This window comes from Lithobates pipiens, unplaced genomic scaffold (genome assembly GCF_037356315.1).
Source record: "Lithobates pipiens isolate NorthernLeopardFrog02 unplaced genomic scaffold, aLitPip1_a1.2 Scaffold_8, whole genome shotgun sequence".
In the NCBI taxonomy this organism is placed as follows: domain Eukaryota; kingdom Metazoa; phylum Chordata; class Amphibia; order Anura; family Ranidae; genus Lithobates; species Lithobates pipiens.
In genome coordinates this window covers 584,196,172-584,222,568 of record NW_027507903.1, presented here as the reverse complement: position 1 = coordinate 584,222,568, position 26,397 = coordinate 584,196,172, and the positions used below count along the sequence as shown (strand labels likewise).

The 26,397-nt window shown below is 44.1% G+C and overlaps 1 protein-coding gene across 3 annotated transcripts in view; it reads right to left on the bottom strand.

Annotated features, from left to right (window-relative positions):
- ZNF653 (zinc finger protein 653) overlaps positions 1–16,374 on the bottom strand; it is a 38,088-nt gene extending 21,714 nt beyond the window's left edge. For 2 of the 3 annotated variants that reach the window (XR_013270424.1, XM_077470344.1), the window contains exons 1-4: positions 16,083–16,374; positions 13,435–13,478; positions 9,299–9,499; positions 4,193–4,633 (exon numbers count right to left, since the gene is read on the bottom strand). Coding sequence is in view for 2 of the 3 variants with exons in the window: in XM_077470344.1 (XP_077326470.1) it covers positions 4,193–4,633; positions 9,299–9,499; positions 13,435–13,478; positions 16,083–16,354 (958 nt within the window). In the remaining variant the exon portion in view is untranslated. The remainder of the gene's footprint in view (positions 1–4,192; positions 4,634–9,298; positions 9,500–13,434; positions 13,479–16,082) is intronic. The other variant, XM_077470345.1, reaches the window with a different exon arrangement.
- Between the last annotated feature and the right edge of the window lie 10,023 nt (positions 16,375–26,397).

Here is a 26,397-nt window from a genome sequence, read left to right as displayed (position 1 = left end):
TGATTACTTCTGCGGTTTTTATTTTTTGCGCTATAGACAAAAAAGTGCGACAATTTTGAAAAAATATTTTTTACTTTCTGCTATAAAATATATCCAATGAAAAAAAAAAAGTCTTTATCAATTTAGGTAAATATGTATCCTGCTACATATTTTTGGTAAAAAAAAAAAAAAAATCACAGTAAGTGGTTTGTACAAAAGTTATAGTGTCTATGAAATTTTTTTTTTTACTAGTAATCAGTGACTTACAGCAGGACTGTGATATTGCGGCAGACATCCGGGGCACTGACACTTTTCGGGACCAGTAACACTAATACAATGATTAGTGCTAAACATATGCACCGTCACTATATTAATGACACTGGCTGGGAAGGGGTTAACATTACGGGCGATCAAAGGGTTAGATGTGTGCCTAGCCAGAGCTTTATTACTAAATTGTAAAAAAAAAAAAAAAAAAAAAAAAACTACTGACACAGTCCATCAGTGCTGCATATTAGTGCCACTGTCACATGACATAAAAAAAAGTATCGGCGAGTACTTGAAAAAAAAAAAAGTATCGGTACTTGTACTCGGTCTTAAAGCGGGAGTCCGCCGTTTTTTTTTTTAAAAAGCCAGCAGCTACAAATACTGCAGCTGCTGACTTTTAAAATAATGATACTTACCCGCCCAGCGCGCCCACGATGTCGGCACCCGAAGCCGATCTCTCGATCGTCTCTCGGGTGCTGCCGCCGCCATCTTGGGAATGGGAATCAGGAAGTGGAGCCTTTCGGCTTAATTTCCCGGTTCCCTACTGCGCATGCCCGAGTCGCGCTGCGCAATAAGGATGGTCCCCGCTGTCTCTGGGATCCGTGTGTTTCCCAGCAGGCAGCGGGGGACCTTCGGAAAGGGGCGTAGATTCTGCGGAAAGAGCGTACCTTCTGCAGAATCTACGCCGGAAGTGGGTGCAGATACTGTACAGGTACCTGCACCCCCTCCCCCCTGAAAGGTGCCAATTGTGGCGCCCAAGGGGGGGGAGGGTTCCAATGAGCGGAAGGTCCACTTTAGGGTGGAACTCCACTTTAAAGAGGAAGTAAACCCTGATGGGTTTACTTCCTCTTTGTCTCCCTGCAAAGGTAAAGCATAATGGGCTACTATGCATTTTCCGGGTATCGCTGCTAAGGCCACTCACAGCGGCGGAGCAGCGATGACGTCATGCCGTATCGCCGTTAGCAACCGCATGCTCAGTGTGCTTGCGCCGTAGAAAGCGGCGCCTGTCTTTTTCTAAATATCTCCTAAACCGTGTAGGTTTAGGAGATATTTCTTGGATCTACAGGTAAGCCTTAATCTAGGCTTACCTGTAGGCCAAAGTGGTTTGTAAGGGTTTACAAACACTTTAAAAAAAGTGGTATTGGTGCAACCCTTATAAAAGCCCAATTGTGGAAAATGTGATAAAGGGAGCCTAGGTTCACATCATTGTGACATGCGTCCTGCGTATAGGCAGAAATTGACCTTTTTTTTTTTAATCACGCCGCAAAGAACTGCATAATTTTTAATGGCATTTCCAGACATCGCGGGTGCATTTGCAGCGAATAAAACACTTAGTACCCCAGTACCATGTGGTTTTGTACGGCACCATTTTAAAAATCATGGCGGCAGTACTTTGGACATGTTCCTGTGCGTTTGGCAGCTCATTGAAATGACACTAAATACACTATACACTAAAAACAAGGTTGCAGAAAAGTTCCATGAAGCGATTAGACTCGGCTATAAACTTGATATAAAATGTTGAGGGGAAGACACAGTCTTATCATGAGTAGAATTATTGAACAGCCTCTACACGTTCCTTAAAAAGGATGTATAGTTTATTGGGATAAACCATTAAAAACTTACATGAAAGCTGTCAAAACCGAGTGCCAAAGTATCAATCCACAGATGTCCATGTGGTTCTGGATGGAAGGGTCCCAGATGTGTCACTGTGCGCCAATGGAGTTGCTGTTGTTTGTGGTCAATGGTCACAACCACACGAAAGATGGACAGTTGAGGAACCCCCTTTCCCTTTTCTGGATGGACATAAAGCCTTACATCCATCCAGAAAATGGAAAGGGGGGTCCTCAACTGGCAGAACCACATGGACCAACTACATCTGTGGATTGATACATTGGCACTCGGTTTCGACAGTTACCATGTACGTTTTTAAGGGTTAGTATGCAACAATATATACACTGTTTCAAGTATACCTGCTTGTTTGGACCACCATTTATGTGAACCACTGTAAACATGTTTTGTATTAAAGTTTTTTAACTTTGAACCTATTGAAAATTATAAAATGAACTTTTGTATTATTCTCAGTTGGAATTTCATTATATGCATCGGTAAAATCCCTTGTCCTCTTATCTCTACTCATTGTCTATTTCTGGGATGTGGTGCTAATCCTTAAGGGTGTTCTACCTACAACCGGACCAAAATCCATGTTTGCGTACATTTTTAACGGTTTATCCCAATAAACTATACATCCTTTTTAAGGAACGTGTAGAGGCTGTTAACTGGTTCTACTCATGAGAAGACTGTGTCAACATTTATATCAAGTTTATACCAAAGTCTACCAGGGGTCTCAAACTGGTAGCCCTCCAGCTGTTGCAAAACTACAAGTCCCATAATGCCTCTGCCTGTGGGAGTCATGCTTGTAACTGTCAGCCTTGCAATGCCTCATGGGACTTGTAGTTTTGCAACAGCTGGGGGGCCACCAGTTTGAGATCCCTGCAGTAAAGCATCGTCTAATTTGCTCATCTTTCCTTATAGCCGAGTTTCTCCATGCTTATCATTTTTGTTGCCCTTCTCTGCACGACATCCCTTTTTCTGAATTGGTGTCTAAAACTGAACTGCATATTCCAGATGAGGTTGTACTAATGATTTGTATAGGGGAAAAATTTTAAAATTCTATTGTATTCCTTACAGCTATAAACCTAAATATTCACCAGTGCTATGGTGAGCCATTGATAGAAAGAACCAGAGTAAAAAAAAAAAAAAAAAAAAAAAAAAAAAAAAAAAGAAAAAAAAAAAAAAAGGGAAACACATGTTATCAGCACACTATTAGGCTACAACATGGGGCATTTATTCCACTTCAGCCCTAGAACAATTTACCCTTTTAATGACCAGCCCATTTTTTGCAATACAGCACTGCGTCACTTTAACCGCTTCAGCCCCGGAAGATTTTACCCCCTTCCTGACTAGAGCACTTTTTGAGATTCGGCACTGCGTCGCTTTAACTGACAATTGCGCGGTCGTGTGACTTGGCTCCCAAACAAAATTGATGTCCCCCACAAATAGAGCTTTCTTTTGGTGGCATTTGATCACCTCTGCCGTTTTTATTTTTTTACTCTATAAACAAAAAAAAAAAAGCAACAATTTTGAAAAAAAAAAAAAGCACAAATAATTTTTTACGTTTTGCTATAATAAATATCCCCCAAAAATATATAAAAAAACATTTTCTTCCTCAGTTTAGGCCAATATGTATTCTTCTACATATTTTTGTTAAAAAAACTAAAATAAAAAATAACTAAAATTCGCAATAACCGTTTGGTTTGCGCAAAAGTTATAGCGTTTACAAAATAGGGGGATAGTTTTATGGCATTTTTATTAATCATTTTTTATTAGTAATGACGGCGCTCTGCGATTTTTATTGTGACTGTGACATTATGGCGGACACATCGGACATTTTTGACACATTTTTGGGACCATTGTGATTTATACAGCAATCAGTGCTATACAAATGCACTAATTCCTTTGTAAATGACACTGGCAGTGAAGGGGTTAACCACTAGGGGGCAGGGTAAGGGTTAAGTGTGTCCTAGGGGCGTGTTTCTAACTGTGGGGGCTACGTTCTGGGACTTGTAGTTTCACAACAGCTGGAGGGCAGCCAATTTGAGACCCCTGGAAGTGCTTTGTGGAACTTTTCTGAAACCTTGTACCATTTCCTCTCCTTCCCAGGAGTGATCCTTAGCAGCTAAGACTCTGTGGACTAATACCATCTTCTTCCATAGGGGCTCCAGCAGGCGCCTGAACATTTTTGTTGTATTTATGCACTAAAATGCATGCACTAGGACACACCTTTTATGGTGTGAACCGGCCCTAAGTGTGCAGTAAAAGGATCTGACACTGAGATATCTGGTGCCATTACCTATGACACTATTCCTATAAACATGATCCTGCAGGATACCTGTCATGGTGGTCACAGCACCACTCTGCTCCTCTTCTTCTTCCTCAATCTCCGTCTGTGTGAATGCGGACACGGCCTCAAGTGCTGTCCCAGTGCCCTCCTCTTCACTGCTCCCATCCGCCATGTCCAGCTGGATCCCCTCTGCTGCCAATGCCTCATACCCAGGTCCGGCAATGATGATGACTTGCGAGGGGCAGCCAGCAGACACCACCTGCCCCAGAGCTTCCTGAGTCACTTCTTCAAAGAGTCCTCTGGCTGTGGGGACACACACCACTGTCTCTGCATCATCCGTGCGCGGAGCCTCCCCCTCTGTCACATTCTCAGAAGACTGAGAGTACAGAGCGTCCACCGGCTGCTCCAAGGTTTGGCATGGTTCTATGGACAGGGTCACCGGGGCGGACCTGGAGGAGGAGTCATCTGACTCGACTCCATCTTCATACCCTGTGAATGTTGAACCAAAGAAATGTAGTCACAATAAATACTGCAGTAAATTTGCATAATGACAGGTTTTTTAACATGTCTTTAAATTATTAGGGATGCACCGATACCATTTTTTTTACGAGTAGTAAAAACTTTTCTTTTAGTACTCGCCGATACCAACCGCAACCGTTTTGTTTTCACTTTAGCTGTCAGCTAGCGGTATAAAGCATTCAAAAGTTATTTACAAATTAAATAAATTGATTTTTGTTTTTAATTTTGCGCTTTTTCAATGTGAAATGTGTAAATATATGTTACTATATATGTGCAAAAGAGAACAGAAATACGTTTTAATTGTAGACATAGACATAGACATGAAGAAAAAAAAAAAAAAGCAGGAAAATAATTAAATGGAGGAGAATAGGGGGTTAACTAAGGCTGATTAGAGTAAATTAAGGGATAATAAGGGGTTAAAACAGAGGAACGTTTGTTCATCCCTTTGATCTGCAGATGAAGAAACAAAGATACAAAAAGAAATGTTTCTTTTTATTTTAGTGTTTCAGGGCTGAGCAATGTTGTTAATAAACATTGCTGGCTGCTTTTTTTTTTTTTTCCACAGCTCCAATGAACGGACTTCTTTAAAATGGTTGTAAACCCTTTACAACCACTTTAAGCTACAGGTATGCCTAGATTAAGGCTTACCTGTAGGTGCTTGAAATATCTTGCAGACCTGCACGGTCTAGGAGATATTTGCATATCGCCGTACGGCGATTTCTTCTGCGCATGCTCCGGAGTTAGAAAGGGCACGCTGCTCGGGTCATGCCGTTAAAGGCGGCATGCGCAAGAGTGACGTCACGCGACTCCAGCCAGTCACAGAGCCTGAGTTCACGGCCCCGGAAGGAAGAGGGGGGGGGGGGGGGAGAATGGATGCTTGCTTCTAGCGAGGAAGATGGGGACATCGCTGGCTTCTCCTGCAGGTAAGTGTCACATAATGGACTACTATGCGATACATAGTGCCCATTATGCTTTACCTTTGCAGGTAAACAAAGAGGAAGTAACAGGGTTTACCTCCTCTTTAACACTTTAGCTGTCAACAGGGGAGACCCACCGACAACTCAAAGAACCGAGCCTGAAAGTATCAGTTTCAGGGATCGGTGCATTTGCATGAGTACCGATACTTTAGCAAATAGTCGGTATCGGCACCAATACTAGCATCGGTGCAACCCTAATAATTATAAAAAGGTGCAGAAGTGCCTGTGTTGAATGCTGAAAATGAGCAACTTGTGCATATGAGCAGCGTCTTGTAATAAAGACCAATCACTGCTGATCTCTCTCTCCTTGTGCAGGGTGACTGGTCTTGTCTCCGCCCCCTCCTGTAGTTTTCTGCAGGAAGCCTGTAGTACGAGGGGCCAGCTGGGTCCCTCCCACAGCTCTGCTCAGGCTATGTACAGCACAGGGATGACTTTTCTACTACTTTTTAAAAGGTAATATCTGGCTTGCTAAGGTATTTTCTGCACACAATGTAGATTTATATCCTTTTGGCTATTGAGAAATGTATTTTAACCACTTGCCTACCGGGCACTCCACCGCCCCCCCGGCCAATTTTCAGCTTTCAAGGCTGTCACACTTTGAATGACTATTGCACGGTCATGCAACATTGAACCAAGATAGTCCAATTGCCCCATTTTTTTGGGGACACCTTGTTGGGGACTAGGCTTCTGACCCCTTATCTCTAATGTTCTGGATGATGGTACAACCTTCTACACATTATTTACTGACTGCTTGAATTTTTGGATAAAAACCAAGGCCATTAATCGCCATTAAAGTGGGAGTCCGCCAGAAGTTCCCGCTGTTTTTTTTTTTTTTTTAAAAGCCAGCAGCTACAAATACTGCAGCTGCTGACTTTTAAAATAAGGACACTTACCCGCCCAGCGCGCCCGCGATGTCGGCACCCGAAGCCGATCTCTCGATCGTCTCTCGGGTGCTGCCGCCGCCATCTTGGGTATGGGAATCAGGAAGTGGAGCCTTTCGGCTTCATTTCCCGGTTCCCTACTGCGCATGCGCGAGTCGCGCTGCGCAATAAGGATGGTCCCCGCTGTCTCTGGGATCCGTGTGTTTCCCAGCAGGCAACAGGGGACTTTCGGAAAGGGGCGTAGATTCTGCGGAAAGGGGCGTTCCTTTCTGCAGAATCTACGCCGGAAGTGGGTGCAGATACCTGTACTGTACAGGTACCTGCACCCCCCTCCCCCCTGAAAGGTGCCAATTGTGGCGCCAGAGGGGGGGAGGATTCCAATGAGCGTAAGGTCCACTTTAGGGGGGACCTCCGCTTTAATTGTAATGCATTGCGGAATCAAATCTTTGACAGGATAGAGAAATAGGAAGGAGGGAGCACCCACAATGCCACATCCGTAATGTATCAAGGGAAAACAAAGAAGATATCAATTAGATATCAACAGGTCGGACTTTTAAGGCATGGAAGAAAATAGGAAAGTAGAAAAAAATATATACTTTATTGAAAAATGCAATATCATAACAGTGTTCAAAACAATATAAAAATTATATGAAATTATATAATTTGTACATTGAGTGGTGTTCCTGCCAGGCCCTCTGATTTCCTATCAAAAATCAGGGTTGATAAAAATCGATGATTTAAAAAAATAAAATAAATTAAAAAATTAATAATAATAAATCAGATTTTTTTTTAATCATTTTTTTTTTTTTTTATAAAATGCCTTTCGAGTAAAAATCGATCTAAAGATAGTTTTCTATTTAACCGCATCAGTCCCAGAAGATTTGACTGCTGAATGACCAGGCCATTTTTTGGGATTCGGCACTGCGTCGCTTTAACTGACAAGTGCCCGGTCATGCGACGCTGTACCCAAACAAAATTGACATCTTTTTTTCCCCACAGAGATTTCTTTTGGTGGTATTTGATCATCTCTGCAGTTTTTATTTTTTGCGCTATAAACAAAAAAAGAGGGCCAATTTTGAAAAAAAAAAAAAAAAAAAAAAAAACACAATATTTTGTACTTTTTGCTATAATAAATATCCCCATTTAAAAAAAAAAATAATAATTTTTTCTCAGTTTAGGCCGATACGTATTCTTTTACACATTTTTGGTAATAAAAATCGCAATAAGCGTATATTGATTGGTTTGCGCAATAGCGTCTACAAAATAGGGGATAGATTTATAGCATTTTTATTATTTTTACTAGTAATGGCGGCGATCTGCGATTTTTATCGGGACTGCGATATTATGGCAGACACTTGACACATTTTTGGGACCACTGGATTTATACAGCGATCAGTGCTATAAAAATGCACTGATTACTGTAAAAATGTCACTGGCAGGGAAAGGGTTAACACTAGGGGCAATCAAGGGGTTAACTGTGTTCCTTCTCTGTGTTCTAACTGTAGGGGCGATGGGCCTGACTAGGGGAGATGACAGATCGCTGTTCATACTTTGTATGAACACACGATCAGTCTCTTCTCCCTTCAGAGAACCGGGATCTCGGTGTGTCACAAGCGATCGAGGGAGCCCGGCGGTCATCGCGCCCGCCGGGCACTGCCATTGGCTCCAGGGGAGAGCAGCGGCCTAGTGGCCACAGGGTGAAGTGACATAACATAACGTAGTTTCGCCCCCAGTCGTGCCATTCTACCGCAGTAAAACTGGAGCGGCTGGTCGACAAGTGGTTAAGATACATTAATAATTTAGTTTATTCAACATGAAATGGAGCTTAGTTATGTAACATGAGGCTGTATATTCTGTAGCAATATTTACATATTTGGTAAACTCATTCAATGAATCCAAGCTCTGCAAGCTGAGATAACATGCACTGCATTGATGCATTCACACAATTTCACAGTAACCATGAGATAAACCAACGTTCAGGAATATTCCTTTTTTTTCATTGTTTTACAAATCTACTGTGTGTACACTACAAAGTGTAAGATTAAATCAGTTCTGATATCGCTGTTTTACAAACCTGGCAGCTTATTATTCTAAATAGGAAACCTTCATTTTGTTTGCATATATTCAAGATTCTAACTACCAGCTAGGAGTCCATATATTTAAGAGCACCTGTCATTTCAGATCCATCATGGCAGCGTCTGTTAGCGGGCATCCACTCACCTGCTGTCTCCACATCCCTCACCTTGTTGTGTCACTGCCCCATCACCAGCCGTCCCATTTAAGTGAACGGGACTGTCGTGAGTCAACAGCGGGTCAGAGGAGGAGCCACTGCCGGACAGAGATGACAGTTACTCTTTAAAAATTAAGATTTAAATCGAGTTGATTCAAATCAAGCCTTTTTACTAGTAATTTAAATTGACTTGATTTAAATCAAATCCACCCTGTCGAAAACTGACCACACTAAGCTGGAGAACACAGCATGGTCAGTTCTCTAGTTGTGCCGGGAATCAGCCTGTTCTCCTCCAATAATAAGACTTGTCCTGACTGCAGCAATAACTGGGAAGCTCAGTGTCCTGTTGCTTCTCCTCCCCCCAGCTCTAATGCAGCTGAGAACAGAAGGAATGTGATCACTTATAGAAAATGAAACATTTTTAATATTTATATACCAATGGTTTTCATTTCTATTTTAAACTGAATGGGTTGTTTTACAAGGAGAGCGTTTACAATCATTTTAACATATTGCATTTAAATGACAGTTGCAGTAAAGTCTACCTTACCCATTTGGTTTAGGGCCTTCAATGGACATCGCAATTCCTGGTAAAAGTGGTGTCCTGCCTGGCACTGCCACACAGCCGTGGTATACAGAACATCACTAGCGTTGAGCTCCGACAGGCCAGGCTCGTGAGGGCAGTGGCTCTTGTGATCACAGTACCAGGTCACCAAACTGAGCAGATTGTTCACACAGCCTCGCTGTCCTGCTGACAAAAGATGGAGAATCTGTTACTTATCACCTGTCTGGCAGCAGCTTATACAACTATACTGACATTAAACTTATCTAATTCCAAAAACAAACAGTTTAGTTATTGCATTTTACCTGTCCTCAGATGTGGTGGCTGCATTAGGTTTCTTATTTCAGGTAATTTTTCCTTTACTTTCACCTGGTGACCATGTTCACTCCCTATACCTATACTGTAATCATGGAGGGGCAGGAAGACAGGAAGTGTGTCAGGACTACAGAACATCTCTCTCCATACCATTGGAGGAGAGGAGGGGTCTGTGGTCCACAGAAGGGAACTGGGAAGGCTGTGCACAGCATATTACAAGCACACTGGAGTTCTTACAGGACCATTTTTTTTTCTTTTACTTGCAGAAATCACACTTGGTCTAAAAAAATTAAAAAAAGTGGGCATTTCCAGCGGCCCCCCTGGATATCAGATATGGATACATACATCGAGCCAAGCTGGACCAATGTAAGCATGGGAAAAAGATCATTCCTGGATTTATGCTTTACGTGATGTCATGGCCGGTGCTTACCTATTCCGTGCCCTAGGCAAGACTGACACTCAAACCCCCCCTTAGTCTTACTTAGGTTCATGCAGGATCAGAGAGTGGACTCACTGAACTGCAGCTACATCTCCACCTCAGTTGTGCCCGCTGCCTCCTCTTCTGCGCTGACCTCATGCCCGGCGACTTCTCTGCCTCCTCAGTTGTGCCCGCCGCCTCCTCCTCCTCAGCAATGACCTCATGCCCAGCGCCTCCTCTGTTGTTCCCACCACCTTCTCCCAGAACCTCATGCCCAGCGCCTCCTCAGTTGTGCCCACGGCCTCCTCCGATGACCTCATGCCCTCGGCCTCCTCAGTTGTGTCCGCCGCCTCCTCCTCTATGCTGACATCATGCCCGCCGCCTCCTCGGTTGTTCCCACCACCACCTTTGCCGACCTCATGCCTGGCACCTCCTCAGTTGTGCCCACCACCTCCTCCACTGACCTCATGCCCAGCGCCTCCTCCGCCTCAATTGTTCCCACCGCTTCCTCTGCTGATCTCATGGCCGGCGCCTCCTCAGTTGTGCCCACCGCTTCCTCCGCCAACCTCATGCCTGGTGACGCCTCCTCAGTTGTTCCCACCACCTCCTCCACTGACCTCATGCCCAGCGCCTCCTCCGCCTCAATTGTTCCCACCGCTTCCTCTTCTGATCTCATGGCCGGCGCCTCCTCAGTTGTGCCCACCGCTTCCTCAGCCAACCTCATGCCTGGTGACTCCTCCGCCTCCTCAGTTGTTCCCACCAACTCCTCCACTGACCTCATGCCCAGCGCCTCCACCACCTCATGTCTGGCGCATCCTCTGCTTCCTCAGTTGTGCCTGGTGCCTCCGCCTTCCCATCCTCCACCTCGTTTTTCCCATGTTCCCCAGCCATGCTAATTTGGAAGTCAGCGGGCCGTGGCTGTGCCCCTTAGGCAGCAGAGAACCCTAGGTGGCTGCCTAGTGGAAGCACCTGCCCTGATGTCATATGCAGATCACACCACTGATCTACATATCAATGAAATAGTAAATACAATGAAATAACGCATCGAACAATATCGCTGTCATTCCCATCAGTTTTTTCCATCTGTGTATCTTTTGGTAGATTTCCTTTCACTTCCTGTCCCATAGCCAAAACAAGAAATGAGAGGAATACCCTCCAAAGTGAGAGAATCCCTGGTTGTCACCAGAATCCCTGGTTTTCCCCACTGGAAGATATCCCCACTATGAAGACAACCCAAAATTTGGGATTTTCTTTCACATTCAATGATAACTGTAAACAAGACAAATAGAAAGGGCCAATCTCCCTAACGGGAGCAAAAGCAGCAATAAACACCTGACAGATGTTCTAATCCCTTTCCACTCCATCCAAAACTGAAAAAATAAAAGTTTTGCCTTTAGTTATAGTTTGAGTGATGGCAAAGCTATCGCCAAATACACAGACCTATAGTTTAAATTTAAAAAACCATAAGAGGTGTACAAGTACAAGAGCTGAAGTAGTTAATAGGACTCTATTAAAAATCTGTCCTGGGTACCCTCAAATTATAGCAAATGTGGCAATGTGATCAGGAGCTCTGCGTGCCACATCCACTGCAAATCTATGTAAATGGAAGCAGATAGAATCCAAGCTTTTTAACCACTTCAATACCGGGCCTATTCTGGCACTTCTCTCCTACATGTAAAAATCATCGTTTGCTAGAAAATTATTCAGAACCCCAAAACATTATATATATATATATATATATATATATATATATATATATATATATATATATATATATATATATATATATATGTGTTTTTTTTTAGCAGACACCCTAGGGAATGTAAACATCCCTTGTAATAGGAATCTATTGTGACAGGTCCTCTTTATGGAGAGATGTGGGGTCAATAAGACCCCACATCTCTCCTCCAGGCTGGAAAGCATGAGATCGAAAAAAAAAAAAAATTCACCGATCTTATGCAGACAGCCGTGATTGCGGCTTTGTTTACTTACGGGAACCCGGACGTGCCTCCGACTGTCATAGAGATGACAGGTGACCATCTGGTCACCGGAAATATCTATTGTCGTCATCCAGCACCGGCCGATTCTTTCTCCGGGTCCACAATGGCACAAGAGAGCCCTGAGAAGCACTGGATGGTGGTGGGAGGGGGGCGTCCCCTTCAGTCCCCTATAAGAATGATCAAGAGGCGGAACTGCTGATATGATCATTTTTATTGTGCACAGAATCGCCGGCTTGACAAATGATATCTGAATGATGCCTGTAGCTGCAGGCATCATTCAGATATCCCCACTCAATGTCAAGGACATCATATAACGCCCTAAGGTATTGAAGTGTTTAAAGCAGACCTTCACTTAAAAGTGTAATGAAAAGACCGGGGAAAACCCGGCCCGGGGTGATGACAGCGCTGGATGCCTTGACTGGCAAGTGCCTGTTTCTTAAGGCTGGGTTCACACATGTCCGATGAAAATTGTATGTCCGTTTTCACTGCCAGTAAAAAATAAAAAATAAATAAAGTGTTTTTTCAGCGGTTCATCTGCTTTTTTTATGCAAATTTGCAAGGCTCAGGATGGGATTTTTGTCATAGCTGTGATTTCAATGCTGGCCAATACATTGTAAATGTAGTAGTAGTAGTAGTAGTAGCAACCCATGCTAAAAACCTGAACATGTGTGATTCAGAAGCATTCCCATAGAACTCAATGAGATTGGAATTTGCACCTGAACTGCACCGCAGTGCACAGAAAACGCACAGGACTCTTTTTAAATTTGCACTGCGGGTGCACCGCATATATATGTGAACAGCTTCAATGAACATCAATGTTCTTTCACATGTCATGCAAATCGGATGCAGCTCAAAACACATCCAATTCACATATGTGTGAAACAAGCTTAAACGTCAGCAGCTACAGTATTTGTAGCTACTGGCTTTATTTTTATTTTATTAAAACAACTGGAGTTCCTCTTTAAAGCGGAGCTCCAGCCCCCCCACCAAAAAAAATTAAAGTTAGCAGCTACAAATCCTGCAGCTGCTGACTTGTACAATTTAGGGCTCTTACCTGTCCAGGGATCCCGCGGTGTCCTCGCCCAAGCTGATTGTTGAATCGACTCTCGGGTGCTGGTGCTGCCATCTTGGGTAAAGGAAACTGGCAGTAAAGCCTTGTGGCTTCACAGCCAGTTTCCTAATGCGCATGCGCAAATCAGGCTGCACTTTCTCAATTGGCCGACAGCAGGAAGTAGGAGCGGGCACCTGTCAAACCCAGGTACCCGCTCCCCCTACAAGGTGCCAAATGTAGCATCGGAGGGGGTGAGAAGGCAGACAAGTGGAGCTTACACTTTTGGGTGGAGTTTCTCTTTAACTACTCCCCCTAATTGCCCAGGCTAGTGAATACGTACGATTCCTGTGCTGCGAGTCAGACTGGCGATCCTCACATGACTTCCTGCAATACAAAACAAGAGAAAAGAGAACAAGGTGTAAATAAAGTTGGATTGTCCAGACATTATGTACACATACACATGCCAACATATAATACATTTGGACCGAATAATGATAACATGGACATTTCGAAATTAGCCCAAATACTGCCATGTAGTTGTGTCCTAAGAAAATGTGTTTGATTTATGTAGACGGCCCGAATGTTACCGGAAACTTGTCCAAAATATTAAGAAATGTTAGCTGGAACTGAGCTTTAAATTTGTTTGTCAGTGAATTAGTTGCCCTGCACTGGGGCCAGTGCATTTTCCATGCATTTTTACCGCGTTCCAGTTCAGTTCTGTGCAGGAAAAAAGTGGTCTGTTGTACTTTTTTTTTTTTTCTAGAACGGAAAAGCGCTGGTGTGAACTACGCCATTGGAACCCATATTCTTTTATTTTCTCCTGGTGATCCTACCAGTAACAAACTCCCTGTCCCAGGGGAACAACATTCTCTCCATTGTAGTGTACCTATGGAAGCGTTGTCACACTAGAACAGGGAGGTATGTTAGGACTATAGAACACCCCCCTCTAAAGCTTCACAATTAATCGTTATCGCAATTTTTTTCCCCTTGCGATCTTGAAAAAAGTATTTCCCGATTCTTTCTATGCAGAGAATTCTCTCTGCTCTGCTAAAGCTGACAGCTGTCAAAAGAAAGGAAAAAATAAATAAAAAATGGGCAGCCTGCCAAGAATCACAACATTCTTTAGCAATGGAACTTAAGTAGAAACATTGTAACAATTTGTCCTTTAGATCAAAGGAATACATTTTGGTGTGAAAATGAGGAAATGAGGGAAGTTTAACCACTTAAACACTAAACCTTTTTCTGGCATTTGTTGATTTCAAATTAAAATAATTTTTTTTTTTTTGCTAGAAAATTAGAACCCCCAAATATACATATATAATTTTTGTAGAGACCCTAGAGAATAAAATTCTGGTTGTTGCAATATTTTATGTCACACTGTATTTGCGCAGCAGTCGTTCAAATGCAATATTTTGGGGAAAAATTACACTTTAACCGGTTCCCAACCGGCGCACGCCGATGTACGTCGGCAGAATGGCACGGCTGGTCAAATGGGCGTACCTGTATGTCCCTTTGAATTTGCCGGTGTCTAGTCGAATACTGTCCCCCATCGGATAGTGTCCGCCCTATACTGCGCTTGCGCAGTACGGAGGACAAAGGAGATGCCGAAAGTCTCCGAAGGTGAACAACTGATCATCAGCTCTACACGGCGCCTGCGTACTAAGTCAAGTGGACATAGAGTTAGAATAAAAATACGCTGAGCGCAGCGAGGCCGTGCCCGAAGTGTGGCGAGCCCGCAAGGGGCCCTGTTACAAAGCGGTGACTATTAAGTCGGCAGGCGCCGTGTACAGCTGATGGTCAGCTGTTCAACTTCGGAGACTTTCAGCGTCTCCTTGTCCTCAGGACAAGGGGGACACTATCCGATGGGGAGGACCTTTCTCGGCAGAACACCAGCGCGCCATCGCGTGTGCGCCACTCCGTGAGTTGGGTCGTGGGTCCTGCGGACTCGATATCCGCGGGGATACCCGCGATCGTCTCACGGGGAGGAAGAACGGGGAGATGCTAATCTGTATAATAGATAATCTGTATAATATGTTATATAATAAGGAACAATAATCTGTATAATAAATTATGATAAGATATACAAATTATAATCTACTGTATATGCTAAAAATTGATAATCTATATAATAAAGAATTATTTTCTATGTAATATTCTATATAATAAAGTATAATAATCTATATAATAAAAGTATAATAATCTACTTTATAAACGAATGATAGAATATAATTCATTAGATTAACAATTGATAGTATATAAAGTAGATTATTATAATCTAAAGAATTATATTCTATCGTTAGTATATAAAGGAGATTATTATACTTTATTATATAGAATATTACATAGAAAATAATTCTTAATTATATAGATTATCAATTTTTTGTATATAGGGTAGATTATAATTTATTATATAGATCATACTTTATTATACAGATTATCATTCCTTATTATAGAGTTTATCAGAATCATTCTATATAATTCTTTATTATATAGTTTATCAATTTTTAGTATACACAGTGGATTATTATTTATTATTATAGTAGTAGAGTATAGTAGATTATTAGACTTCATTATATAGTTGATCACTCTTTATTATAATATGAATTCTTTATTATATACACTATTGAACTTTATCACATAGATTATTATTATTATGTAGGATTTCTTTATATATAATATTAATATATCGATTAGCATTCTTTATTTTATAGATTATTATACTTTAATAAATTATTCTGTATTGAATAGAATATTATTCTCTATTCTTCCTCTGTACAGTATTAATCAGCCTGCAATCAATGGGCACCCACATCTCCAACTAATTGGTGCATAATGATGATGATGGTGATGTGGACAGGATGTATTCCCAGTATCATCTGGCTCCCCTCCCCTCCCCTCCCCTCCCCTCCCCTTGGTGTACACACTGGGTGATGGGCAGTGATGGGTCTCTCTCGCAGTGCATGCCGGGACACTCTCAGGTACTCTCACCCTCCTCGCGCCTCCAGCTCCATCAGGTGAGCGGCCAGCTTGGCGTCAGTCCAGGCCCCGCCCCCGCTCTCCGCCCCCTTCTCCCTCCGCTGCACCCAGGCTCCGTGCGCCTCTCCCAGGTACACCCGGCGGCAGTCGTACTTCTTCCGAGACTCCAGGCGGCGGCGCACACGGTCCGTGTCCGTGAGCCGGGGCCTGCCCCGCACCTTCCTCCCGCCGCTGTCTTCATCGTCCTCCGAGGAGGGAGCCTCGGTCGCCGCCGGCGTCGCCATCTTGCTACACCCGCGCTGACGTCATCACAACCACTCCAGCAAACTTTATCAATACTAACACTACAGGGACAATGGGGGGACAGCTCTTGGTTTTATTTGGACTATATATCACCAGATAGTCATAGTATGGAAGCTGAACTCCACACACACATAAAAAAACACAATAATACAATGATTACTATAATCATTACATTTATATAGTAAATACAAACAGTGCAAAAGTACCTGAATGGGACCTTGTGTCAGCCTTCTGAATTCTTCTATACAGCGGGGCACAGAAAGGGGGAGGGAGAAGCAGCACATAGAGCCAATCAGGTGGGTTGCAGTGCAAGGAGCATGCTGATAGGGGAGTGCATTTTCCGACCAAAAGCTCTCATTCATAGGTCTTTTGCTGTCCGATTTTCCGATCGTGAGTACGTGGCATTAGAACACCCAAACATTTTCTATATATATATATATATATATATATATTTATTTAGCAGAGACCCTAGAGAATAAAATGGTGATTGTTACAATATTTTATGTCACACAGTATTTGCGCAGTGGTCTTTTAAACCCAATTTTTTATTTTATTTTTTGGTAAAAAAATAAATTGTAATGAATTAAACAAAAATAATACATACAAAAGTTACCCCAATTTTTTGTATAATATAAAAGATGATGTTATGCTGAATAAATACATACCTAACATGTCACGCTTTAAAATTGCGCACACTCGTGGAATAGTGACAGACTACAGTACTTAAAAATCTCCATAGGTGACATTTTAAAAATGTTTACAGGTTACCAGTTTAGAGTTACAGAGAAATTCTCAGGCTAGAATTATTGCTCTCACTCTAACGATCGCGGTGATACCTCATGTGTGTGGTTTGAACACTGTTTACATATGTGGGCGCTACTAATGTATGTGTTTGCTTTTGCGCACGAGCACGGCGGGACGGATCGCTTTACATTTTTTTTTATTTTAGTTATTTTACTATTTATTTTTACACTGTCAATTTATTTTATTTTAATCACTTTTATTCCTATTACAAGGAATGTAAACATCCCTACGTAATAGAAATAAGCATGACAGGTCCTCTTTATTAAGAGATCTGGGGTCAAAAAGATCTCAAATTTCTTATTTACCTTTAAAAGAAAAAAAATATTTTTTTTTTGCATCTTTACTTTAAAAAAAAAAAATTAGTTTTGGCCCAAAAACCGGATGTGACCTCAGAGGTCACTCCGGTCCTCCAAGGGCATAGAGACGAGTGTGGGCCATCTTGTCCTTCCTCGGCTTCCTGGCCAGCAAACGGGCACATCGGAGGGGGGCACCCTAACTGATCCCATGGTGAATGCGCCCACAGGACCACCTTTATCTCACGCAGAATCGCCCATAGTTAAAAAAAAAAAAAAACCCATACCAGGGTTATGGCAGCTAGTTTCTGCCATAACACCCCTATTTAACGTCAAAGTAATGACGTATTTTTACTATGGGCCGGTCAGCAATAGACATGTGCAATTCGTTTCTTCTTTCTGAATTTGATTTTTAATGAGTTTCAACAAATTAGTTAATTCGGAAATATGCAAATTAACAAAAACCTGTATAATGAATTTTTCTGATTATTCGAAAATCGTAAAAAAGAACTAACCAATAATAACGTAACTATTACTAACTATTAAAATTATAGGTATTGGAATTTCCTTTTAAATTTGGCTATTAGTGAACGTAAAGAATACGAATTCTTAGTATCCGGGTCACGGCACCAACAAAAAAAAATATATATGAATTCATCCGAAGTTACACATTATCTGAAATAACGAATGCTGTATCTAAACAAATTGAACATAACAAATGAATAATAATAAATAACAATAATAATACATCTTTTTATTATTATTATTATTATTAATATTTATTATTAATTTGTTCCATTCCATTTGTTTAGATTCGTTATTTCAGATAATTTGTAACTTCAGATAAATTCATATTCGTTACGTTCTCTAATAGCCAAATTTGAAAGGAAATTCCAATACCTATAATTTTAATAGTTTATTATTAGTTATTCTTTAAAATTTTCGGATTTTCTTTCTTTTTTTTGGATTTACGAATTGCAATCATAACAAATGACCCAAAAAAAGTAAGAAAAACAAAACAAACACATTTTTCGGCAGTGCACGTCTAGTCAGCAAGTGGTTAAATGTCAGGACTGGATGGACAGAAATACAAATCCTTTGGCAGGTAAAACAGTTCTATGTATTTCATCCGTGTATTTAGCGGTTTGCCTGTCATTGATTTGGAAGTCTTATCTGGCCTGCAGACCTTTGATGGTGTTCCACAGCAATTCTAATTGCAACAATGTAGGTCGCCTGGCTCCCTCTGACTTCAGAGGCACTGAGCTCCCAGTCTACAAATTTGTTATAGATCAGTGGCCCAGAGGATCAGCGTGACATCCAGGCAACTGGCTTTTTCAGAAGAACTGGTTAGAAATAGTAGTGTGCTTATTTCACTCGCTACTTTTTTAAGTAATGTGTAGTAGTTATTTTAGATTTGTTCTTTGTTTTTTGTGATCAGTACTAAAGCTCCGTACACACCGTCGGAAATTCCACCAGCAAAAGTCAGATGAGAGCTTTTGGTCGCTATTCCTACCGTGTGTATGCTCCATCGGACTTTTGCTGGCGGAATTTCCGCCAGCAAAAGAATGAGAGCAGGTTCTTTATTTTTCCGACGGAAAAAGTTCCGATCGGAAATTCCGATTGTCTGTAGCAATTTTGAAAAATAAGAAATAGAAGCTTTAAAAGCAGAATTAAACCCAAAAGCAAACATTTTTTTTCACAACTTTTTTTACTGCAGCTTAGCAGTTCTTAGATGTGATGGCTGCATTTGTTTTCTTTTTTAGGCTTTCTTTCTTCTATTTTCATCTGGTGATCTGGGCAGTAAGTCTGTTTTCCAAAAGAACATGCTTTCCAGCAGAGTGTATCAGTTACAGGGATAACACAAACCATTTACCCCTGACAGGGGTGCTTGCATTGATCAACTTTTATTTATGTAGAACCTTTATTCCAAAATGATCCTCTTCACAGGGCTATCTTTATGTGTTGACAGAGTACTATAGCTCAAACTGAAATCTACACACACACACACCTAGCTTGACTGTCCTTAGCCCATCCCTTTCATACTTTGGATTTCAGGTCTGAAGTGAAGTCCTTGAACTCAATGCAACATGTAATCTTTGGCTTCCTTCCAAGGTGGATCTCAGGCTTGCATTCCCTGGTTCACACATTGCCATGCAGGGGCCTCTCCATAGTTTGCTGGATGTTGACATTGTATTGTAGGATATGTGGAGGACAGTGGCCCTGATCCACCGAGGGAAAGTGTGCAGATGATGCAGAAACAAATCCAAGACTGCACAGAGCCACAGGGTGCACTAGATGACATGGGGTGCAGTGGAGTCGCAGGGTGCACTTGTAATCACTGGATGACATAGGGGGCAAACTGGACTCACTAGATGACCCAGGGGAGCATTGGAGTTACTGAATGACACGGGGTGCACTGGAATCACTAGATGGCACGGGGTGCACTGGAATCACTAGATGGCACGGGGTGTACTGGAGTGACTAGATGACCCAGGGGCACACTGTATTCACTAGATGACGGGGGGGGGGTGCACTGGAGTCACTATATGACACGGGCTGTACTGTAGTGACTAGATAACCCGGCACACTGGATTCACTAGATGACCCGGGGAGGGCACACTGGAGTCACTAGATGACCCAGGGAGGGCAACCTTGAGTCACTAGATGACCCGGGGGGCACACTGGAGTCACTAGATGACCCGGGGAGGGCACACTGGAGTCACTAGATGACCCGGAAGGGGGGGGCACTGGAATCACTAGATGACCCAGAGGGAGGGGCATTGGTGTCACTAGATGACCCGAGGGGGGGGCACTGGAGTCACTAGATGACCCGGGGGGGGGGGGGCACTGGAGCCATTAGATAACCCGGGGCGCAGTTAGGTTGCTAGATGACCCAGGGACGCACTGAACCGACTAGATGACCTGGGGGCACACTGAATTCACTAGATGACTGGGAGGGGGGTGCATTGGAGTCACTAGATGAACAGGGGGGGTGCACTGAAGTCATTAGATGACTGGGGAACACACACTGGAGTCACTAGATGACCTGGGGGGGGGGCACTGGAATCACTAGATGACCCGGAGGGAGGGGCACTGGAGTCACTAGATGACCCAATGGGGGGGGGGGGGGCACTGGAGTCATTAGATAACCCGGGGCGCACTGGAATCACTAGATGACCTGGAGGGAGGGGCACTGGAGTCACTAGATGACCCAATGGGGGGGGGGGGCACTGGAGTCATTAGATAACCCGGGGAGCAATTAGGTCGCTAGATGACCCAGGGACGCACTGGAGTCACTAGATGACCAGGGGGGGCGCACTGGAGTCACTAGATGACCGGGGGGCACACTGGAGTCACTAGATGACCGGGGGGCACACTGGAGTCACTAGATGACCGGGGGGGGGGGCGCACTGGAATCACTAGATGACCGGGGGGCACACTAGAGTCGCTAGATGACCGGGGGGTGCACTGGAGTTGCTAGATGACCGGGAGGGTGCACTGGAGTCACTAGATGACCGTGGGCACACTGGAGTCGCTAGATGACCAGGGGGTGCACTGGAGTTGCTAGATGACCAGGAGGGTGCACTGGAGTCGCTAGATGACCAGGAGGGTGCACTGGAGTCACTAGATGACCGGGGGGGGGGGCGCACTGGAGTCGCTAGATGACCGGGGGGTGCACTGGAGTCGCTAGATGACCGGGGGTGCACTGGAGTTGCTAGATGACCGGGAGGGTGCACTGGAGTCCCTAGATGACTGGGGGGGGGTGCACTGGAGTCACTAGATGACCGGGGGGGCGCACTGGAGTCGCTAGATGACCGGGGGGTGCACTGGAGTCGCTAGATGACCGGGGGGTGCACTGGAGTCGCTAGATGACCGGGGGGCGCACTGGAGTCACTAGATGACCGGGGGGCGCACTGAAGTCACTAGATGACCGGGGGCACACTGGAGTCACTAGATGACCGGGGGCACACTGGAGTCGCTAGATGACCGGGGGGTGCACTGGAGTCGCTAGATGACCGGGAGGGTGCACTGGAGTCACTAGATGACCGGGGGCACACTGGAGTCGCTAGATGACCGGGGGGTGCACTGGAGTTGCTAGATGACCGGGAGGGTGCACTGGAGTCGCTAGATGACCGGGGGGTGCACTGGAGTCGCTAGATGATCGGGGGGGCGCACTGGAGTCGCTAGATGACCGGGGGGTGCACTGGAGTCGCTAGATGACCGGGGGGTGCACTGGAGTTGCTAGATGACCAGGAGGGTGCACTGGAGTCACTAGATGACCGGGGGCACACTGGAGTCGCTAGATGACCGGGGGGTGCACTGGAGTTGCTAGATGACCGGGAGGGTGCACTGGAGTTGCTAGATGACAGGGGGGGGGCGCACTGGAGTCACTAGATGACCAGGGGGCACACTGGAGTCACTATATGACCGGGGGCGCACTGGAATCACTAGATGACCGGGGGGGGGCGCACTGGAGTCACTAGATGACCGGGGGCACACTGGAGTCCCTAGATGACCGGGGGGGTGCACTGGAGTTGCTAGATGACCGGGAGGGTGCACTGGAGTCACTAGATGACCGGGGGCACACTGGAGTCGCTAGATGACCGGGGGGTGCACTGGAGTTGCTAGATGACCGGGAGGGTGCACTGGAGTCGCTAGATGACCCGGAGGGGGTGCACTGGAGTCACTAGATGACCGGGGGGGGGCGCACTGGAGTCACTAGATGACCGGGGGTGCACTGGAGTCGCTAGATGACCGGGGGGTGCACTGGAGTCACTAGACTGGGGACAGACACTGAGGACACGGGATGCTGATAATGAATCTGCACCACCACCTGTCTCAGCTAATGTGTAATCTCACCGATGAACATCTTCTCACAGTGACATATATGATAACTAGTGTGCTTCATATTCTAGGTAATCTCGATTTCTCTTCATGCACTCCTCTACCTGTGAGGAGGAGTTGCTATAAGCTTGACCTGAGCCTCACATTTCTTCCAGGAAGACCTTGCTTGCTGTAGAGCTGAAGGCATTTGTTCCATGCCCCAGAAGCACCACAAAGCCAACCCTCCTGAAGTCCACCTTATTTGCATACAGCGACCGGGACTATGCAGCCCCTCCAGAGTAGAAGTGCTCAAAAACTTGACCAAGGGCTCATTCACACTAGCAGTTGAAGAACGGTAAAATACGTAAAAAGTAAAAAGCGTTTTTACTGCTTCACTTTAGCTGCAGCCAGGGGTGTAAACATGCCACAGCATTTTGCTTGTGGATGCGGCAGGAATTACACCCCTGTTGCTTTTAGCAGGCATAGCGCCCATTGAGCACAACCCATTCAAGTGGATAGAGCCGCTTTGTAAGCACCCTGCGGCCCACTTATGTGGGGTTCAAGGGGTTAATGCAAGCTGTGAGGAGGCGATGCAACGCCTCCTCGCAGCTTACCAAATGCTCTCCAAAGTGCAATCGGAACATGGATCACTCTTCAGAGATTAAAGCACATGGGAATGAGCCCATGTTTATTATTTGAAAAGAGAGAAAAAATAAAAGCATTTATACAGGTCAGTCTTAATACCTGCCGTGATCCAATCACAATCTTTATTAAAAGATTGCACAATTCTCTTAAGGCCTACTTGATGAATTCCATACGGCAAGATTTTCATGTTTTCCCAAAGCTACGCTGATCAATAGGACATCCCATCGGCACAGATCTTAATATAGATAAAGTGTAACAGATAGTACTCCCCTCCAGTGTCATGGAAGAGATTCTTAAAGGATAAGTTTACCTTTGGGAACATGATCCCAACGCTGCAGCCATTGCCTGCTACCCTCCTTCCCTGTGGCAGTAGTATGGGGAGAAGTTTCCTCTACTAGCTGTCACTTTTTAAAATCAGCGTGGCCATGTGAGAGTGAACTACAAGCCCCGACATCCTTGGCTGCTGTCGGCTTACAGTTCTCAATGAACTACCTTCTGATTTCTTCTTGATGTCAGTGTATCTGCCTGCCTGTACAGGACGTGCAGCACACAGATATACTCACAGATCTGAAGGAGACCTGCATGGCACCAGCAATCTGCTGATCTCTGGTGTAATGCTTTACAGGCTCCAAAAAACGTAATAATAATAATTATTATAATAGGTTCACACCTCCGACTAATGTGGCTCTCAGCAGGGGTCCGGTGTGTCCCTATTTTGCCTGAATTTGTCCCTGAAACGGAGACAAAGATGCTCAACGTTCCTGAGCAAGCCGCAACAGAGATATCTGGACCGGCTCCATAGATAGTCAGTCACAATCTCCTGTCTTGCAAATAGGATACGGTGAAACCCACATCCAATTCGCATAGGTGTGAACCCAGCCAGTGATTGTAAAGCTTTGATCATTTAAAACAACAAAGAAAACATATCATACTTACCTCCACTGTGCAGCTCGTTTTGCACAGAGTGTCCCCAAACACCGTCTTCTGGGGTCCCTTGGCGGCTCCTCCCTTCGTCAGATAACCCCCTAAGAGAAACGCTCTCCCAGCGGGTTACCTTGCAAGTGCTCTCCCAAGTCCATCATTCGGTGTATATAGCCACCGAATGTATGACCCACTGCGTCATTGGATATGACAGCAGCGGGAGCCAATGGCTGCACCGCTATCAATCTATCCAATCAAGTGCAGAGAACCCTGGGCAAAGAGATGCACATCCCTGCCAGGTCAAGTTCCAGGGCTCAGGTAAGTAAAAAGAGATGGGCCGGTCACTGGCAGATGTTTTTTCACCTTAATGCATAGGGTGCATTAAGGTGAAACAAACCACGAGGGTTTACAACCCCTTTAAAGTGGAAGTAAACTCACCCGCCTTGCATGTAAATAAACATTAGGGCAATAGGTGAAGTCCCTACAATATAAATCGCTAGCAGAAACTTCTAAATATGTTATTTTCTTCTATTTTTTGCTTACTTTTTTTCAGATACCTGCAGAAGCCAGCGCCACATTAACTCCTGTCTTCCAATCTCAGCTTGGTATCACTTCCGCCCTCTTTCTTTGCCACTGGCCTGTAATGTCGTGTATGCTCAATAAGATGTAGCCAAGCCTCGTTTTCCTCATCAGTTGCTATAGGAAGGAACATAGCCCTGTATAACTAGTTCCAGCTCCAAGGACGGGCAAGCATCTGCAGTCTTGCGATATTGGGCTGCGATGCTGCAGATGACAATAGGATGGCAGGGGGTGAGTTTTAATTGATGGCACCCAGATCATGCCGTGAATGACGGAAGAATTGCGCATGCGCCGGTGACATTACTAAAGATGAAAACGGGCTATATCTTTTGACAGGTAGAAGTGCCAATGATATGAAAAGCATGGCACAGTAAGTTGCTACACACTGTATATATTGAAAGAAAAAAAAAAATATGGATATTGAGTTTACAACTACTTTAAAGTGGGAGTAGATTCCCAGGGATGATTTTTACCTTTAGGCAAGTCTAGAATAAGGCTTACCTATAGGTACAGTAAAGATCTCCTAAACCTGCACCACTTAGGAGATATTTACTTGTGAAGCCACTGGTGACATCAGCGGTGCATACACTCCGAAGGAACGGCATACCGCGCCATTCCTGCAGAGCCCTGTGTCATGAACAGCGGTGCATGCGCAGGAGTGACGTCATCATGGCTCTTCCAATCAAAAGGACTGGAGCCCCGCCAACCCGGAAGGAGGACTGGGTGAAGATGGAAGCCATGTCAACGGTGGCAGCGTGCTGCTGGAGAGCTTTGTTTTAAGGCAATTTTTACACAATGTACTAGTATGCCATGCATACTAGCACATTATAACTTTGCCTTGCAGATTAAAAAAAAAAAAAAAAAAAACAACAACGGTGGTTTACTACCGGTTTAAAAGTCAGGCCATGCCTTGTCTGATCAGTGTGGGAAATGCAAGGATTTGAAATGATTCCGCCAAATGACCTTTAAAGCGTTTTGTCCCAGTAAAAATGTCCTATTTTAGGTCTCCAGCCAAAACATTTATTCTAGTTTTGTATAGAATGGAGAAAGGTCCGAACAGAAGAAGGTCTTCTTAATTTGCTGTCTATGTGCATATTGGGGAGACCTTCTCTCACATCCTGTCCCGGAAACGCAAGTGGAAGGGAGAAGAAATCCCCCCCTCCTCCCGTTTGATAGATGTCTGATGATCAGGTGTCCGCGATGAGCGTTTCGCACTACGAGCTATTTTTTTTAAATCCTGACTCGGTTTGCGAGCGTTGTCTTGCAAGACGAGTAGGATTCAAGCCTCTGGGATGTGCAGTTGGAGACGCTCCGTTTCCGAGTGTCTCCGAGTGCTTTGGATTACAAGCATTCTTCTGAAACAAGTTATGTTCGTAATACAAGGTACTACTGTATAAGATTTACTCTAGTCTTCTGATAATAGCCACCAGTAAAAAAACAAAAAGAAACACTTCCTAATATTTTACATATTTTGCCAAAATTAGGAAAAATGTCATAAATAAAAAAGGTTTGAGCTAGAGGTCTACATGAAACTTCCTCTCACCGCCTTTATGGAAAATAGCCTAAAAGAACAACTAGTAGTATTAACTTATTTAGCTCGACTTGGACTTGTTCTATACAGTAATGGTTTTTAGCCTCTGCCAACCACTTCTTCAGTTATAAAGAGTGTCAGGAGCACAGCTCAGCACTTACATCCACACAGGTAGCACAGGCACCTTAGTCCCCTACATTTTTGGCAACAATTCTCAACTTCAGCCGTGTAAATCAAATCAACCCCCACCAGTATTTACATGTACAAACAACCATGATACTTTGATGCTACACTAGCTACTCATTCTCCAACACATTTTTTATCCCAGTATTGTTCTACATCCTGGCTCTTTTTGTGATTCTTTGGTTGGCGTTAGCGTTTTTTTGTCTCACAATGGGAGCTGTGATGTGTACAAAGGGAGGCTTTT